Below are 19594 nucleotides of genomic sequence, written 5' to 3'. Positions count from 1 at the left end.
TTGTAATGATTGCTTTCATTTGAATATAACCATGAACTTTTTCATGCTTTCAGTTTCTGAACTTGAAGCAGTGGGCTGTTCCATTTAAAATGCACACTACCCCTGTGGACGATTTTGGAAATATCTTCCACAGGGGAGTATGAATTTCAAATGGAATGAACACATTAGCAGGTCCATTTGAAACTCACTCTCCCTCAGGGGAAGATTCAGGTTGAATCTTTGTCAGAGGGCGAATAGAATTTAAATGGAGCTGCTTTCTTTCATTCCATTTGAAATTCATACTCTCCCTATGGAAGATATTTCCAAAATCTTCCACAGGGGTAGTGTGGATTTTAAGTGGAAGAGCCCATGAAATGAATTTACCAGTCAACCTTCACATTTTACAGAATGATAGTTCTAATACGATTACGAACATACTGACAATGCAAATTAAATTTTGCATACTGCCAATTTGCAATCAAAACTTCTTCGTTATAATTACCCAACAAAAATGGTAATTCATTTTGTTTTGCAGCTCAAGGTCTGTTTCAAAAGTGCCAAATCAGATTCCCCTACTCTTAATTAGGTTTCCTGACGTATCAAGTTATGATGCCACTTGGTGGCTGGAAAACAATGATGCGATTTGCGAGGCTTTATGACAATTATATCATTACTAGCTTGTTATAATAACTGATGACCAATTTAAGTTGAAATCTACACTGAGAATATTTGCTCTCTGTATTGTAATTCTTCACTGAGGAATAATAGCTTCATTGCATCGAGCCATTTAATTACCACTAATTAGATAATGCACAATATTTTAGTGAGGACGTGGGGACGGAATGAAAAACGACCGAGGGAGTAGTTGAGTCGAGTCGATGAAGTTCCTCGTTATTTGGAATCCTATTATGGGCAATTAACGAAAGGCTGCAAAGAGCTTTTGATACATGTAGTAAAGCATCACTAAGGGAATATCACATTGAAAAGAAATAAAACGTTAGGAATTTAATAATATTTCCTCTCAAGACCCAGCAAGAATAATAATATTATATCGGTATCTAATAATCCACCGGAGAAAATGCCCACTTGGTACAGTATTCTTTCCTTCCTACAAAATACTTTATTTTAAGTTACATGTACTTCTTTATTTTAATAGCTTCCAAACAATAATCATTCAAGACAGACAATTGGCACCAGACATGATATAGATGATGTAGTTAGTATTAAGAAAAGTAAATGCAAAGAAATATCATAACTTAAGTACCAGTCAACTGCAATTTAACATAGCATTTAAATTTTTTTCTTCAAGCCAATCATAAATAGAAGTTTAAAACAAGAAAAACTGCCTCACCACCCCTAGAAATTAGGATTAGGTTTTAGAGCTATGATTAGGTCTACTGTTGCTAAGGGTTTATTAGTTATGATTAGGTCTACTGTTGCTAAGGGTTTATTAGTTATGATTAGGTCTACTGTTACTAAGGGTTTATTAGATATGATTAGGTCTACTGTTACTAAGGGTTTATTAGTTATGATAAGGTCAACTGTTACTAAGGGTTGTTATGATTAGGTCTACTGTTACTAAGGGTTTATTAGTTATGATTAGGTCTACTGTTACTAAGGGTTTATTAGTTATGATTAGGTCTACTGTTACTAAGGGTTTATTAGTTATGATTAGGTCTACTGTTGCTAAGGGTTTATTAGTTTAATATGATTAGGTCTACTGTTACTAAGGGTTTATTAGTTATGATTAGGTCTACTGTTACTAAGGGTTTATTAGTAATGATTAAGAGATTTCTGGTAAAGGTCAAGGATTATGGTTGGAAACAGGTACCATAATTCTAAAGTAAGTTTTTGTAAATTGATACACTTTGGCTTGCAGGCTACATACAATTCCTTTCCTCTTCACCACCATCCCAATATGTGAAATCTGCTACTTTTTCAAATCAGTTCAGTTTAGAATACGGTATGTTGATTTTACTAATCAAGTTCCTTCTACAACTTATCAGATAGGAGAGGCTGGGAGATATATAACCCATGGTCTAGGGTGTCAAGATGTGGCTTTACCACACGATCCGTAAGGGGGTAATACACCCCTGCCCAATTTTGTGCCTATTTTTGCATTTTTCTCAAAAATCATAGCGCATTGGGAACAAGTAAGATATGTATATTATAGGGGCAAGGACTACAACTACTTGACTGCAAATTTTATTTCAGCACAGACAACAGTTGTGATGTTACAGTCAAAAATGAGGGAAAACCAATATTTGATCAATAAATTAATAACCATTTGCTTTTAGTTGCTGAATTTTCAGTACAGTAGTTGTAGTCCTTGCCCCTATAATATACATATCTTACTTGTCACCAATGTGCTATAATTTTTGAGAAAAATGCAAAAATAGGCTCAAAATTGGCCAGGGGTGTAGTACGATCCTTAAAGTCTCCCAATACGTAGAGTATTAGTGACCCAATCTAGTGCTACTATAAGAGATTGTAATATAAGCAAAATTAATTCAAATGGAATTTAACAAAAGAAAACAAAAGCCTGTAGCTTAGAGCTGGTTCTACTAATTACTGTGTATATGATATGATGTATACTCATCATATTCTTATGCTACTGGATTATGATAGCTTTTTATTTTAATGCATTTTATTTAAAATAACAATTAGTTTGTATTTAAATTCTAATATCACAGTGCAAGATCAAACATGTACAAACTGATCAATGCTATTATGTAAAAAGACACACAGGCTACTGCAAATGGCAAAAAATCACTTAAAATGACAAGACAATATTAATAGCTTCATTTTCTTTCAAAATCTTTAATGGCATAAAACAATTATATGATTCATAAATAGTTATGTTAAAAGCAGCTACTTTTCTCTATACAGGGGACAATTGCCCAGCACAGCATACAGTTTTTGGTATGTACTATAAAATGATTTCATTTTTGTGAGATTAAAGAACCCAAAAGTCTCATGTTCTAGCCCTCAAAGCTAATGTAGTGACTTCATCAATGCATGCTATCTTCTGAAGATAGCACCATAAGTATCACTGTATTCAAAAGATATCTATAGCTGTTATCATCATCTCTTACAAAATATTTTAAGTCATACATGTAGAGCTAAAGGCACTTTTAAAATCCACAAAGATAAAAAACAATAAAATAATTCATAAAAAGTTCTTTTGATAAGAGACACTTTTCTCCGTACAGAAAATTGCCCAGTGCAGCATAAAGTGTTTTAGCATGCACTACAAAATCATTTTGTTTCTGATGAAATAATTGTTTTAAAATTTGTTTTAGCACTGGTCTCTTGTTCTGATTCTCATAGCAAACCCCACTGACTTCATCAATCCATGCTTATCTTCTGTAGACAGCAAATTACTGTTGTATTAAAAAGAATATTTTTGTCAGATATTTACCATGCATGTAGTTGCCTTGAAAAAGTAATTATGAAACAAACAAAATATTCTATAAAAATTCTGATCCTGTTACCCTGTCCTTGGAAAAACCTCAAACATGGGCGTTTTCCATGTCTTCGTTTGAGGCATGGTTAACAACATTGAATAAAAGTCACTGTGTCATATCTATCGCCCAATTTTACATTCACCACCCTTCAACCTTCAACACTATTGTGCACTCACAATTAAACCACTCATCCACAACTATTTCTATGTTTTAAATGAAATCATCACTTTTTTAAGGGCAATTGACAACAAGTTTAAAGAGAGCATGAAAAAAAATCTTTTCTGAAGTGAGAAAGGAAAGCTGTTGCAGCACTTGGCCAGAAAAAAAATAGATGAGAAATGTTAGATTTATGCAACGTCATGTATAATGGCTGATACATAACCACCAATCTTTTGATACCCTTGCTTAATGCCACTCATATTTCATGCACCCAAGAATTGAAGCGCATCTACGCAACCACTTCTCTAATTAAGTGATAGTTTACTTGATAATATAATACGTACAAGGGCTTGTGATTAGTTACGATAAACTAATCATACGCATACACAGTTTCTAATTTACGATATTGAGCTTTATGGGAACTGAACGCAAGTAACGTGGCAAAGTCGCATTATGTCATCTTGTCCCCGCGTACGTCCACAAATGGCTTCAACTTGAGCAGTTACAAGATTGAGTGACATCATCCGCAAAGTTTCTCGTTGATGGACCTTTCCAGAGAAATCAACGTGAAACACTTCCCCACTAGTCAGCAGACACAAGTAAACACAGGCCGCTATTTAGATACGGCATTGTGTGTAGGCCCGGCTTGTGTATTGTTTCAGTTAGGTAAATTCCCTGTCGGCATTTCGGGTTAGATACACTCAGGAATAGATCCTTAGAACAACAAATTGAGCAGAAAAATGAAGCTAAAATATCATAGCGTGTATGGACACGTCCCCATCCACGGTGCCAGGGGGCACGTCTTGACAGGTTGCGTGCAAATGTTAAGAAAACTCCAGGCTTTTGGGGGGTTTAGTTACTTGCAGAGATTTGTGAGCAAATAATGCATGTGTTTCCTGCCTGTTTGGGCTAATTACAAATGAAAATGATTTGAATTCTTAATTGTTTGATCCACCTGCAAATGCTGTTGGACTCTGGCTAAGTCAAATTGACATCAATATCACACCAAGCACACCTGTGTGTATGAATGTACACACGTGTTTGTGTTGAATTATGCAATTCATTCAAAAGAAACGTTAATGCCACCATTCGTAGAATATTAAAAGATGAATATCTTAAGTATTAAAATGTAGTGATTCTTTGAAACAATTGGAATGAAAGGGAAGTTAGTTTAAAAGTTGAACATAAATAAAGAAGCACAGTAAAAATAAATGTTAAACGGAGATTCTTTTAACAAAGTTTGCACAACTTTTTCAGAATCATGACGTTAATAGAAAATTGTTAGGGGTGAACGATAAGAGGATTACATGAATTCATGTTGTGTCTCCCAAGACCTTATTCGGATTGGTCTAGAATAAACACGGAAGGGAAATCTTCAATTTCTCAACAACAAGAAACAATTAAACGTTTTCCCTAGTCACATTATGTCACCCTCATTTCCACGTTTGTGTCTCAAAATATTTACAAGTTGTTATCATGATTTCAGAAAGACTAAACACCAGACTGTGATAACAGGTAACATTCTGAGACATAATATTTACTGGCCAGTCAGGAAACCAAAGCTTCCCATTTCATTCCACAATATGATATCATCTTCCCGTCTTCAGACAATACAAAATTTGCCAACTACTAAAACAAACAATCATGTTAAGATCAACTGAAAATGGAACCTGAAAAACATGAAAATTATGTACTTTTTTTTTTATGAAGATCCACTCAATCCTGTGTCACATTTAACCTTTTACGTCCATATATCCAATTCCAATAATGGCCAAATTTCTAACCATTTTTTTTTCTAATTTGGAATATAACTTTTTGTTGATATACAAATTAAGAATTTATACACAAAACAATCAATTAAATTAAGCACAGACAACCTTAAATATAAAGCAGTCATTTTTGTATAGCAATTTTGGAAAGATGTCTACAAAATTTGTCCAACACTTTTCAACGACAAAGAATAATATTCCTCTCATCTATCCATACGGAAAGCGTTAGAGAAATTGCCAATACCACCATCGGCATTCCAAGTTCAAGGTAACATAGCGCCAGACAATGAATATGGATGTTAAGGAAATCCACTCATTGACCAACAGCAATTCCAAATCCTTTTGAAATGCAAGAGGAATTTGAGTCAAGTCACCATCTCTAACTGTACGCATACACCCACAGGGCTCTTCAATGGTCGATCAGTGCGACCGACCGGCCGTATATAGCATCGGCTTTTCACCTGTAACTCCGGGGCTCAACTGTTATAAAAGGTATCACAGCTGATCTGCTATTTGCTAGCTAGCTCGTCTATTACAGAATACAAGATAACGCAAGCTTCGCCCAGAGGGAGAACTGGCTTTCAAGACTAGCCAGGCGTGTGATAGTGTCTGACTGTGACGGTATAAAGCGCAGCTTTATGCCCACTCGCCCTGAAATTCCTGCTCTTGACCTGGTTAAATGTTACGACGATGACAATCGACGGCTGTGGAAAGTCACATGGAAAGAGTCACAATCGATCGTCATAGATTTTCCCCTTTCTGCGTGGACACAATTGGACAGGAAACAAATTGAAATTTAAACTATGAGCATTATATAATCTGTCAGACTAGGAGAAGAATCCCATTTCCATCACATATATCAACTGTGCTCTGTATTAAATTGGTACATGATTGTGCATTAACTAAGAAACCTAAATCTAAGCCACAAATAATGCCATAATCAATTTAGCTTTTACAATCAACAGGTGTCATCTTATTGTCCACAACGGTTGTTTTATAACTTTCCCAGGAAAGTGGATCAGAATGAATATGATCAAATCTCCTCCGATGAGTTGAATAAAATATTATTAAATATCTATTGGTTTGAAAAAATAGGGAACTTGGGAACCTGGTTCCCAGGAAATTTTGTGATTTGGAGGGAAATTTTCAAGTTCTAAATAAAGAAATAGTGGGAAATCTCAACCATGTTACCGGGAATTGTGCACTTTTCCCAGCCGTGCCGACACATATTTTTGAATCATTCATACATTTCTCTGGACAATTTTTCATTTGCTCGCCTTATTCCTTTTAAAGGATTTTTTTATTAAAATGATGTTACTTTATAGCTACCACCACCACCAAGAAGACCAATGACCAGCATGAACTAGTACTAGTAGTAACCAGAGCATCAAATATTATAGCTCAGTGCTTAAATAAACCAAATCTATATACTCAACAATATGTTAAATTTTATGTTCAATATAAAATTATGTCATCAGTGATAAATATTATTGTAGCAGTACATTCTTCCTCACAATTGTACAGGAGTCATAACCTTGTTTACCATGTTCAAGTTCGAACATGTCAAAATTTCATTGGAACGATTAATTCCGGAACGCAGAAAATGAGCAAAAAGATCAGGAGTGACAAGACAGCTTCTCCACACAATCACACTCTTCTTCTTGCAGTTTTCTCGTGTCTAATATAAGGTATTTTGCTTTTCTTTTTTTTATACAAAATGAGGGTTTCAACGGTTTTGCCGTCGGACAATCCGCACCAGAAATTATTGTTTTTCGAGGGGCATGGTTGCAAAATGAATGGGGGGGAAATCAACCAATTTTGTGCAAAGGGTGGCAAAAATCAACACATTTTGTGCAAATTTGGAATTTTCGTAATTTTGGATTTTTACAGTAGAACAAGTATGAAACTGAAAGTTTTATACTTGCCCAACAGCATGTAGACTTTTTTGGGGAAAATAATGATAAAAAAAATATATGAAAACCCATAAAAACAAAAAAAGATTTCCATTTTAACGAGACAGGTAACAATGAACAGCTTGGATTTATGTTCTCTGCAAAGCATACACCAACTGCTAGAACAAAAGAAAATTGAATAAAATACAAGTACAAACCTGATCACTTTACCTAAAAGTGTACATTAAAAGTTAAAAATATCCCACATAAAATTTACATTAGAGAGTTATATTAGAATTATAAGAGCAATAAACCAAACTTAGTTGTTTTAAAAAGTTATAGCTTTGTTCGCCAGATAAAAAGGGGTGGAAATCCACAACACATGCTCCTCACAACTGCATATTTGTCCTAATTGTAGGCTTGAAAAGTCAATCTGATAATCTGATTTGTCTAACCATGGCAACTGGAGTGTGACTATGTCATAAAACGATGCAAACGAGGAGACATACAGATGTGAAACTTAAAGGAGGATTTCGTGATCCTAGCATCCTCTTTTTATGACATTTTTCAGAAGATATTCACGAAAAAAGCTTATTCCCAAAATTTCAGTTGATTCCGATTTTGCGTTTGCGAGTTATGCATGATTATGTGTATTACACTGCTCCATAGGCCATTGTGTGTAATTTCGTTCTGGTATACCAGAACGAAATTCAAATTTGACGATATTTTTGCTAAACGAATTAATCTGCAAGAAATTTTTGGTACATAAACATTATGTAGCCAGAGGTTTCCAGTGGTATAAAAATCTCAATTTGTTTTTTAAAAAGTGGGGGATGAGGCTGTGGATCACGAAATGCCCCTTTAAATGCCTAAGCTTTTTAAGTACATTCGATACAATTCGTACAATACAGGTAGCATTGATTTGAAATTTCCTTGGGGTGACAATTATTGCAATCTGAAATGAACATGTACGCACCACGGTGGATACCACCAAGGTGTTCAGGGTGGTCAAAGGGCCCTTGAGCATCCTGACTGATAGTGAGATGTAATACCACCCCATTAGAAGCATTCAAGTATCCCACCCTCTTGAAGGTCATGGGCAAAGCATATTATTAACAAAGTTTTAAAAGGTGCAATAACTCCAAAATAACAGCGACAACAACAACAACTCACAAGCATGCAACAATTTGACTTGAAGTATTTTGATATTAGACTTTTAAACTCTTCATTTAACCAGTGGAAGTAAATTCCTAACCCTGATCATTTTATTTCAAATGAACAAAATGAGCAGGATCAATCCCTATTACGATTATCCCAATCTGAAATTGCTCCTCATCATTCTCTATTTTCCAAGCTATCACTTGCACTGTGAATTTGTCCCCAGCTAAAATCTTATCTCCAATGAACCAACTTCACTTTGTTTAAATGACTTCAGAATAATGAGCATTGTTATACTTTAAACACTGCTCATTTCATCTCATTGTTTTCATTTCAAAACCAAGCATGCCATCAAAAATATGACCCATTTAATATTGTTTCATGCTTTTTTTTCCCCTCTCAACATGACAAAGTGTCACAAACATTTATTTCCGAAATCTGCTGAATTGTTATTAGAGGAAACACGTAAAAATATTTTCTAAGTTAATAGAGTGCTTACTCAAACGAGGATCTGTCATTTACATCTTGGCATTTATTGATTTGAAAATTTCACTTGGTTATGTTGATTGTTACTATTTGAGGGTATATATGTGGAACTTTGTCAACTTTATCTAAATACATCAAAATCAGTGATTTCATTACCCTACAATGTATATTAGTCTCTGAAAATTATAACTTATCTGTGACTTCTTTTGGAGTAATATTTTCAACAAAAGTGATAGGGTATACTGGAAAGCATGACATTTTTGTGTGCATGAAAAGTTTGTGAGTGCACTCAAATCGTGAAATTTTCTTGCATGCGGAATTTCTTTTCTTCCAATACGCATAGGGAAATGTACAAATTTGCACAAATGTTATGTTGCAGAAACACAAAATTTAAATTCCGCAAAAATATCATGCTTTACAGAAGGTGTCTAAAATTATGTTCTCTTTTGACAATTTAACATAAAAAAGTATTTATTAGTAAACCATGCATTCCCAGTCCATGCCCGTACGCAGGGGGGTGCGACCGCACCTCCCCAAATTTGCAAAAGTATACAAAAATTCCCCAAATTTAAGAATTTGTGAGCGTAGCGAGCCAAAAAAATCAGGTTTTTTATGGTTTTTTGGTCAAAATAGGTCAAAATTTGGGGAGAAATGTCCACTTTTCCCAAAATTGCACACCCCCTTTGGAAAAAAAGTCCACTTTTTCAAAAATCCTGCGTACGGGCCATTTCCCACCAAATCAATCTACCAAGTGATCGGAACAGGTAAACATATTAACAGCTTGTCAAGGAAACCTATTTATTAAAAAAAACACATTTTGAAATGCTACATTGTAAACTGCAATCAAAGAGTTGCTGAAACTTGACATAAACAATTTACACACACTCCACACAAATTAAGCACAAATTCAACCAATGACATAAACATTAATGTTAAGCTAACATACAACAGAAACTTTGACCAATTTAGTTATAATTGGACTGTATCATTTTTGCCAACAAATGTGATGCCATTATGCAAAGCAAGTCAGAAAGATGTCTAGAAATTTGAACTAAAATACAGCCAAAACAAGAATGGAAAATTACTTTTCTAGTGTTCAAGAATCGGTGGTGGCGCAACAAGGGGAGCCCAAATCCCCCCAATCAGAACTCTTTCCCCAGTAAAATCCTAAAATTACTTTCTGCATGAATTTTGCACAAGAATCACTATTTAAGAAACAAGATGTTTCCATTTTGATGGCATTCTAAACAAACTGCGTGGCATACATGTACAATATGTTTAACAATGTAGAAATACAGCCAAAACAAAAATGGAAAATTACTTTTCTAGTGTTCAAGAATCGGTGGTGGCGCAACAAGGGGAGCGCAAATTCCCACAGTCAGAACTCTTTCCCCTAGTAAAAACCTAAAATTACTTTCTGCATGAATTTTGCACAAGAATCACTATTTAAGGGGGTACTACACCCCTTGTCCAATTTTGTGCCTATTTTTGCATTTTTCTCAACAATTATAGTGCATTGGTGACAAGTAAGATATGTATATTAATATTATAGGGGCAAGGACTACAACTACTGCACTGGAAATTTTATTTCAACACAGACAACATTTGTGGAGTTACAGTCAAAAATGAGGGAAAACCAATATTTAATCAATAAATCAATAACTACTTGCCTTGAATTTTCAGTGCAGTAGTTGCAGTCCTTGTCCCTATAATATACATATCTTACTTGTCACCAATGCACTATAATTTGTAAAAATGTAAAAATAGGCACAAAATTGGCCAGGGGTGTAGTACCCCTTAAAAGAAACAAGATGTTTCCATTTTGATGGCATTCTAAACAAACTGCATGGCATACAATATGTTTAACAATGTAGAAAAGTCAGAGTGAATGCATTTGAAATCCAACTCAATTAGCCTGATCGTATCACTCAATGAAGCTAAATGATCACTAGTTAACAATTGATAACAAATTGAAGAGGGGCACATGCTTCAGGCTTTGCTTTAGATTCACAGGTTGATGAGCTATATATGATCTGCAGTGCAGTGTTCACTTTCTACTGGTAAAATCAGTTAATTTTGAGTTCTTTTTTCACTTCTAGCATCTAGATTCAATGTGGCTAATCACTCAGTGATTGTCAGATATTCCTGAAATGGCTAAAAATCACCTGAAAAATGATAATTTGTGATTTTAAACTTTTGAAATTTTGCTTTAGATTCACAGGTGGATTCAGATATACAATATATGAGCTATATATGATCAGCAGTGCAGTGTTCACTTTCTACTGGAAAATTTGTGCTTAAATCAGTTCATTTTAAGTTCTTTTTCACTTCTAGCATCTAGATTCAATGTGGCTAATCACTCAGTGATTGTCAGATATTCCTGAAATGGCTAAAATCACCTGAAAAATGATAATTTGTGATTTTAAACTTTTGAAATTTTGCTTTAGATTCACAGGTGGATTCAGATATACAATGTATGAGCTATATATGATCAGCAGTGCAGTGTTCACTTTCTACTGGAAAATTTGTGCTTAAATCAGTTCATTTTGAGTTCTTTTTTCACTTCTACTAGCTTTTAGATTCATTGTGGCTAATCACTCAGTGATTGTTAGATATTCCTGAAATGGCTAAAAATCACCTGAAAAATGATAATTTATGATTTTAAACTTTTGATCTCAACACAAGATTAGACATACCTCAAAATGATGTTTGCCAATACCATAGTACAAGACATACAAATATCCAAGCAAAATTACTTAAAATCAGAACATTTCTCTACTCACAGATCCAGGACCTGTACTCAAAGATCTAGGATCTGTGCTCTACTGAATCAACTGCTGGGCTGAAATTATACAATTTGTACTCACATGGTCTATGACTGACTAATGACCAACTTATGCTCTCCCATGAAGTGAACATTGATGTTGATTTACATTTTTTTTTCAAAACAATAAAGTCACAAAAATCTGTAACAGTTCGTAATATTATATGAAATTTTATGTCTGTCTGTAAATAAATACCCTTCTTCCAGGATGGGATACACATAATTCAATTCATATAGTCAGCCATATTACTTCATCCATTTTGAGGTTTCAGCACGTAATAGGTTAATCACAGTTGACTTTGACCATGAATCCATTGAAGCTTCAATCTTTTCATAACTGATGCGTGTAATGTAATAGGGTCATCACTAGAGGTTGACGCGTCTAATTCACAAAATACTGGAGACAAATGACGAAGGGAGGATGCAACGGATGAAAACCCCCATTTACAAACGCCCTTGTATGGTTCAACAACCAAGAGATGGATAACCTCTTTCATTCACACAAAATATTAGTGTAGATTATGAAATGGATAGACTATATCACATGATTTATGAAAATAATGTGGACAAAACATTTAGCCACCTGAGGAGAAGAAAATGAACATTTTGCCATAGGCTTCATTTGAAAATAATTGAAAACTGCAAGAATGGTCACCTTTGAGTACTTATAATTAAACAAGAACTTTGCTTCTTTCGAGCTAATGTGTTCTTCCACTCAACATTACAATCCATGTCACTTGCAAATTTCATTTTTTTAAAGATTTTTGCTGCCAATGACAAGATGTATTTTCTCTTCAACAATTGACGTTTTAATCCCTTACCTGCTGCTGTTGTAGGAACCCTTGTTGCTGAAGAATCAGCTGCTGTAGCTGCTGAGGTGTCAGCACCTGCTGCTGTAATAACTGCTGCATTTGTGCTGGCGATATTTGCTGATGAAAGGCAGATTGCAGTATCGCTGCTGCTGCTGCAGCTGCTCCTGGAGGATGACCACTTGCAAGAGCGTTTGCCTTCTCAATGGCGGCCAGGTTGGCCAGGTTTAGTACCTTGTTTTCCGATTTCTGCAGGAAGAAAAATGTTTTGGAGGAAACAAAAGAACAAAATTTAAACATTACTGCCAATTATACCCTAAATTTGTGAACTTTTTTACCAACTTCAGTTGAATAGTTGAAGAAAATAAAACCAGTTTTTACCAACTGCGATTGAAAACTTTACAAAACCAAAAATTAACACAACTACAACAAAAATTGGTGAAATAGAAACCGAGAAAATTCCTAAAAATACAACCAAGCCACAGCATCTGGCTGAAGTCGCACCAAAGCGCTCTCCCTATACATAAAATTGTAATGCTGATACAGAAAACAAACAATTTATCATAATACTGATGAAGCTCTTCAACCAATACTTGCACAGTACTGAATTCTTTCAATACACTGAAATATAAAACATTTATAAATAAAAACAAAACAGCAAAATAATTTCAAAAATTAATAAATAAAAAGAAAGATAAAATGTATCCATACCCGACAATAACAAGGAGTGGAATGACATAGAGAAATTGCCATTTGTGATGATGCCAGATGCACTACTACCAACCAACAATCATTGGGTGGTGGTGCTACAACTTGCTTTATAATAATCAAACAAAATATTGAGCACTGATAGCTAAAGTATACCATAAACCACTATGCAATTCTTATGTATATCACTGCTATTATCATCTTCATGTATATATCCGCAGCTGGAGTCCAGATTGGTAAAAAAAAAGCACATTAATATTAAGCAGTAAACTAATGATGCATCTATGCACTTCCCCCTATACTCTCTGATTGGTTACCAATACACTCACTCCCCGTGTAATAAAAACAGCGTTTATCCAACCAGCACGACTCTAGTCAATAAAACAACAGCTATCAATATAAATATTAATATCCACCGCTTGTCAAATATGGAAGAGATTGTGTGAGAAGTGTGGTTAAAAAGTTCAAAAAGCCATTTGCTTTTTAATTGGTGGCTGACTGCGCTGCACTACGCTGAGAGTAGAAGGGAAAAAAATCGTAAACTTGGGATGATGAGTGACTGATCTAAGAGGGGGAGGGGGAAACAAGCATGTATAGCCTTGAGTTATGGGAATGCAATATAGGAAACACTTAAACAATGACACGGCGCATCACAATAGTGCCTTGCCACCTCACAATTACTGAATACAATTTCATAGAACGTAATGAACGGATGAAATCTATGCGCATCATTCATACTCGGCTGAAAAAAGACACAAAACAAGAATTTACATGTTATGGTTATTAACTGCAAATAAAAGAATAATGGTATTATCTAATAAAGCTTAGAATACATGCATAAATATTAAAGGTGTGTTGTTCAGTTTCTTGTTTTTACAGGAAAATACCAGTTCACTTCCACATTTTTTCCCGAAGAAAAACATTTTGCCATGCAGGAAAAGTTTATTTATCTGAAATGCAAGATGTTTTTCTTATTATCACTTTGCGACAAGAAAAGGAGGAGACATCTGAAATACCAATTCTTCCAAAATGATGCAACATGCAAATTGATTCCAATCATTATCATGATATGTTTCAGATTTTAAAATCCAGATCAAAATCTAGAAACACTTTTAAAAGAGCCACTGTCACCATATTCACTGTGATAAAATGATCTTCTACAATACTGGTATCAGATCGATACAGTTGAAAAATATATTCTACCAGATAAAAGCACTTGCTGACCATGTTTTGCAAACAGAATGTCGTTGTAGGCTTCCAATCCATCTGTCCTGGCATATTTCTGTTGGAAGTGTTGGCCAATGAAGACGCAGCAGCGATGCCTGGGTGTTGTGGTGTTGTACACAACTCCGGAAAGACACTTCCTATTAAAGGGTGATGAAAGACGATCAAATCACCCAAACAATAGGGAAAAGGTTGGTGGTACTGCATAGTGCGTTATCCCCCATGGACGATGCACACAATATATGGCTAATCTCATAATGATAATATTGGCAAACTCGAGTTAAGAAGAAACAAGATTTTGAGTTGAGAGAAAAAAGAGATAGTGCTCTAGAGCTATATACTGTAGCACATGGGGGCTGTGAGAATTACAGACTGATGTCTCTATTCACCGTTTTGTTCTGGCTAAGCATTTCAATCGCTACTCACCATGAATACGTGTTTGGATAATACGGAACACTTAAGGCAATTATGATGCGAGATGCCTTTTGTGTGTACAATTTCAAAAATCAGCGGTGCAACTGGCATGACAACCAACCAACACAGGTAGTTTCAAATCGGGTTTTTTTTTCCAACTCACTCCTGATATATTTCTTATACATTAACTGCTGCTGTGTGCAAAGTCATTTTCCATTGCCCAAAAAATATTCCCAAGTTTCTCCTCTTTGGAGCGACTTTGCACTCAAGGGTGTTCACACCGAGACTTGAGTAAACACCCCGCATCTTGTTGATTTTAGGTGAAAAGGATTGTTTTTACTTTGAGTCGGCAAATGCAAGCTTTCATGAAAATTTGATGTCTTCTTTATTGATCTTCTAACCAAATCAGACTCGCGCACTGATGTGTTAGTTTACTGAAGGTAACAAGGTGCTGTTACTTTTGGAGTAAATTGCTTTCTATCACCCTTTAACTTCCTATGCTAACACGCCAATATCTTCACCATAACAGTGTTTCTAGATTCAAAACATCAGATTTCTATAAATTTCTTGAACCGTGAGGTGAGGAGAAAACAAAAATCATATCTATTTCAAAATAATGAAGCTCCGCTACATTAGTTATGTTAATTCATCGGTAAGCTAAGCGTGAAACGCAATTCCTAATTTGTGTGTAGGTTTTTTTTATCACTATTTAAACAGGAATCTCTCGGTGTAATTTAGAAATTGAGTAGGGTATTGATCCATGGAAATGCTCGGTGAAGAAGGCTGCGTTTAACAGGTGCCAATATCATTGCTTACATTGCCGAAAGATGATCTGCGTCCTAGTGAGCCTTGTGGCACACCGAGTTTACCTTGCCAGATAACGTGCCAGTTGTCGCCAGTTTTTGCAACGTTTTTCGCGATTCCTGTCATGTTATTTTAATGTGGAAATAACAGGAAAGCAAATGGCAAGATGGCAAAGACACTAGATGCAAATTTGCGCAAAAGTAAATTGCATGATTGTATTCATGGCTCCTAAGTAAGCTTATTTTCCCATTTCCCTATTCATTTTCATCCCCTCCGCGTCAATACTTTTTATGCCCATCAATAAAGCTTGGTGATACAGTCATTACGGCATACAGCGTGTTTGGTGACAGGAAAGTAATCACTTTTGAAACCAAATACTTGAGCAAAATTAAGTGCTTTAATTGACAATATGTGGCTAAAATGTTATTATAATAAAAAGCATTGTGTATTAACTTATCTGCTGAGTGAGTCAAGTGTGGGGGGTGTGTGTGGAGGGGGTACAGGTTGTGTGACAGTGAGGGGTGTAACATGATGGTATGGTATCTGGAAACCTTTTAATTTTATTTTGATAGGCATTAGTCTTTACTAACAACTGGAAATTAGAAATCAATTCCTTTGAATTCTTCCAGATATACGAAATTTAAATAAAAGTGTGACATCACAGCAAAAAAATATCAAAAATCTATTGAAAAGTGTATACCCCGTTTTGTCGCCCACGTTTTCAGTCCAGTGTCAAAGTTAGCAGTCTGAGGAAACTCAACCCCACACGGAGGCTCCAAAGTGTACTGTGCAAAAGTAGTTTATCAAGTGTATTTTTTCACTTCCTCTTTACTCTCTGAGTCAATATTAATATCAAATTGTTGTGATGAAGAAAAATTTCCTTTTATTGATTGCCATGTCTCATAGTATACACATGGTAGTTTACACAGAATGCATGGATTTGTTGTTATTAAATTTCAATGTGAGAAAAGCCATTCACCTCGTTTGCACATTAATTTCATCATTGTGCAAGTTCCACTCCAAGGTCTAGCTGGCTGGCTAGCAAATCATATGTACTAAACTTCTCCGTTATAAAAACAGACATTAAGCTAACTATACAAAACACAACAAAGTACATCGCTATGTGCGGCGACGTTTTTTTTTGTGTGTGTATCCCGCAAACGCACAACATTGACGGCTGAAACATTATTGAGCAAACTTGAAAAGGCCAAAACACGAGAAATGATGAGGATGCATCATCGTTATTTTGTTTTATTACTTTTCTTCGCTTCCCGTTCTTCTCACATCATTTTCCAAACTCGTAATTTGACGGAGCGACACTGTTATGTTCCCTGTTAGTGTTACTTGTTGGTATTGATTCACAATCAAATTAATGTCTGTGTAAACACTGTTATACAAGCTGACAAATCAATGTTAGCAAAAGCAAATGAGTTCATTCTCAAAGTTGAATGACACAACGACTCAACGCTAAGATTTACGCATGGTGAAATATTAGCTTGAGAATAATTATTACCTGTGCTTTATCAAGACATCACATCTACACAAGCCTGGCTTAAAACAGGAAAAAACTTACTGATCAGCTTTTTGTATTCTTCATTCTTTTTATTTCTCCTCAGTTTCCTCTAACCAATACAACAAGCATTTGCAACAAAATCAAAATGCTTTGTAAATCTCCTTGTTAGGGAGGAGATTATATATTGTTAATATGATGAAAAGTTTTGGAATCAATGAGCAGATAATAAACGATTTTGAACTTCTTGGTTCAAGACATGACAAAAGGTTGACAACGCTGCAATTGAACGGTTTGAAGAGGTTATTTTAAAACTAATACACGCTTCTAGCAAAAGATTTGAAGAGCGACGAAAATTTTTAATAATAATAATAATAATCACAAGACGACAAGAAAATGCTTGATGCAATTCATCTTCCTGATGACAGGCAAGATGCAATTTCAGGTGTCTCTACCACCCACAACTTGCTTTATTGTTTAAAAATACCTGGGGATTGCATTTTGTATGATACCTATCATAAAGAGCATAACAATTGCCAAAGTCAGCTTCAAGCTATGACATGTTTAAAACAAAAACTTTTTTTCCCATTCTGATAGTCTTCTCCTGCGGTGTTCTTGCTGGCAGCACATTGCCTAAGGCCCACTTAAAAGAAAAAGCATTGTCTTGGCAACAATTCTCTTTGCGGTAATTTAGAATCCAAAGATGCGGAATAATCGGTAGTACAAATTGCATTAACGAGCATTTAATTGTTTGTGTATGAAATCAAATCAATGGTCATTTTCTTGTTCGTTGTATTTTCTTTCACATGCATGTAATCCATGACATATTGTTTGATTTTGGGTTTGAGAGTGTTTTTTGTTTTCTAACATCATTGCAAAATATGCCATAAATCATAAGAGAATCATTTTTTAAAACAAATTTTGAAACTCTTATGACAGGCATTTGCTAGTTAAAGTTGATATCCTAGCTAGCTATCTTACATTAATTTGAACCTGCTGAATCAAATCATGGTTTTAACAAGCTTCAAATAGTTTTGAGTCCGACCCTCAACAATGACCTGACACTGAGTGACAAGGGTTATCAGTATTAAATCAAAAATAAAACATGCCCAGTTCGTTCAAATTGATCAAGTTTGCGCACCATTATAAACTTTGAGCGCGTACGACCTGTGATTGCAAGGTTATATGTGCCAAAAAGGATTGAGGGTCAATTTTCAAAGTTCATAGGGTCATTGGGTCAAAAATGAAAGTTGCTTTGAATTTTGTAAAACTTAGACCAAATTTTAATCTAGCTTCATTAAGTCAGAATTAAAAGTAAAGATGTAAAAAAAAATTTCTGACTCCCTGAAGCTAATCAAACAATTTGGACAAAGTTTTATAAAAATCGAAGCAACTTTAATTTTTGAACCCCGCACAACTTGAAAATTTACCTTAAATCAACGCTTTTTTGGTACATAAATCATTAGGACCTGAGACAAATTTGATATGCCTTTGGGTGGTATCAGAGCATGCTTAATTTTTAACCCACAACAGTGGGGACAGTTTTAGGGCCATAGGTGCAGAATTAAGCTAATTATCCACCATTTTTTGATTCAGCAAGCCCTAATTAGGATAGCTAAGATACCAAAGCCTTTTTCTCAAAAATGCCTCATTTTATAAAAGCACATATATTTTAGATTTTCCTATAGTCTATCACAACATTTTTTCTTCATTTCCTATTTTCAAGATCAGAAAGTGACAATCTTCCAATTTCTTCTTTTTGTTTGTTTTTTGTCTGTTTGTTTGACTGGCAATCTCTTTAAAACAAACTTCAAACACTTACAGCACTCTCTTAAAAACAAACTTCAAACACTTACAAAACATTAACTATTCCTCCCCACCCCCCTTAAAAAATGCTTAAATACTTATCCCATACAATAATTAGTTTAGCAATAAGGTAAGGCAGTAGCTGCACAAAACAGACAAATTCCTAAGAAGTGCAGTGTAGACAGATGACAAGCTACCAGCCAGCTAAACATTGATCACCGATTTGATTTCACCACCTTCTCACCTTGCTAAGCAACTCCTCACTTACCATGCTAAACATGCCTACATTTCTCCTTTTACTACAAAGGGAAATTCCCTTCAAATCTATAACATCAGCCCTAGCTAGCAAGACCTCTAACCACACTATAAACCACTGTGCAGTTAATCTTTCACTCTTTAGTGCTGACAAAAACTGACATTGCCAGTGGGGCCCGACACTAGTAACACCCGCATCGGCATTGATGTGCTGTTAACATATTGCCACAGTCAGTGTTACAACTCGAACAACTGAGGGAGTCGGTTCACCCCTTTTACATGATTCACATTACCACACTCAAAAAAAAAAAAAAAAACACTTGTTCATTC

General features: G+C 35.1%; 1 protein-coding gene across 1 annotated transcript in view; it reads right to left on the bottom strand.

Annotated features, from left to right (window-relative positions):
• LOC140148346 (uncharacterized) overlaps nt 1-19594 on the bottom strand; it is a 107437-nt gene that overhangs the window by 52755 nt on the left and 35088 nt on the right. Inside the window, 1 exon segment of the mRNA XM_072170270.1 lies at nt 12556-12792. Within this exon segment, the coding sequence (XP_072026371.1) occupies nt 12556-12645 (90 nt within the window). The 5' untranslated portion in view covers nt 12646-12792.

Source organism: Amphiura filiformis, chromosome 3 (assembly GCF_039555335.1).
Source record: "Amphiura filiformis chromosome 3, Afil_fr2py, whole genome shotgun sequence".
NCBI classification, from domain to species: Eukaryota; Metazoa; Echinodermata; class Ophiuroidea; order Amphilepidida; family Amphiuridae; genus Amphiura; species Amphiura filiformis.
This window is presented reverse-complemented; position numbering and strand designations above follow the sequence as displayed.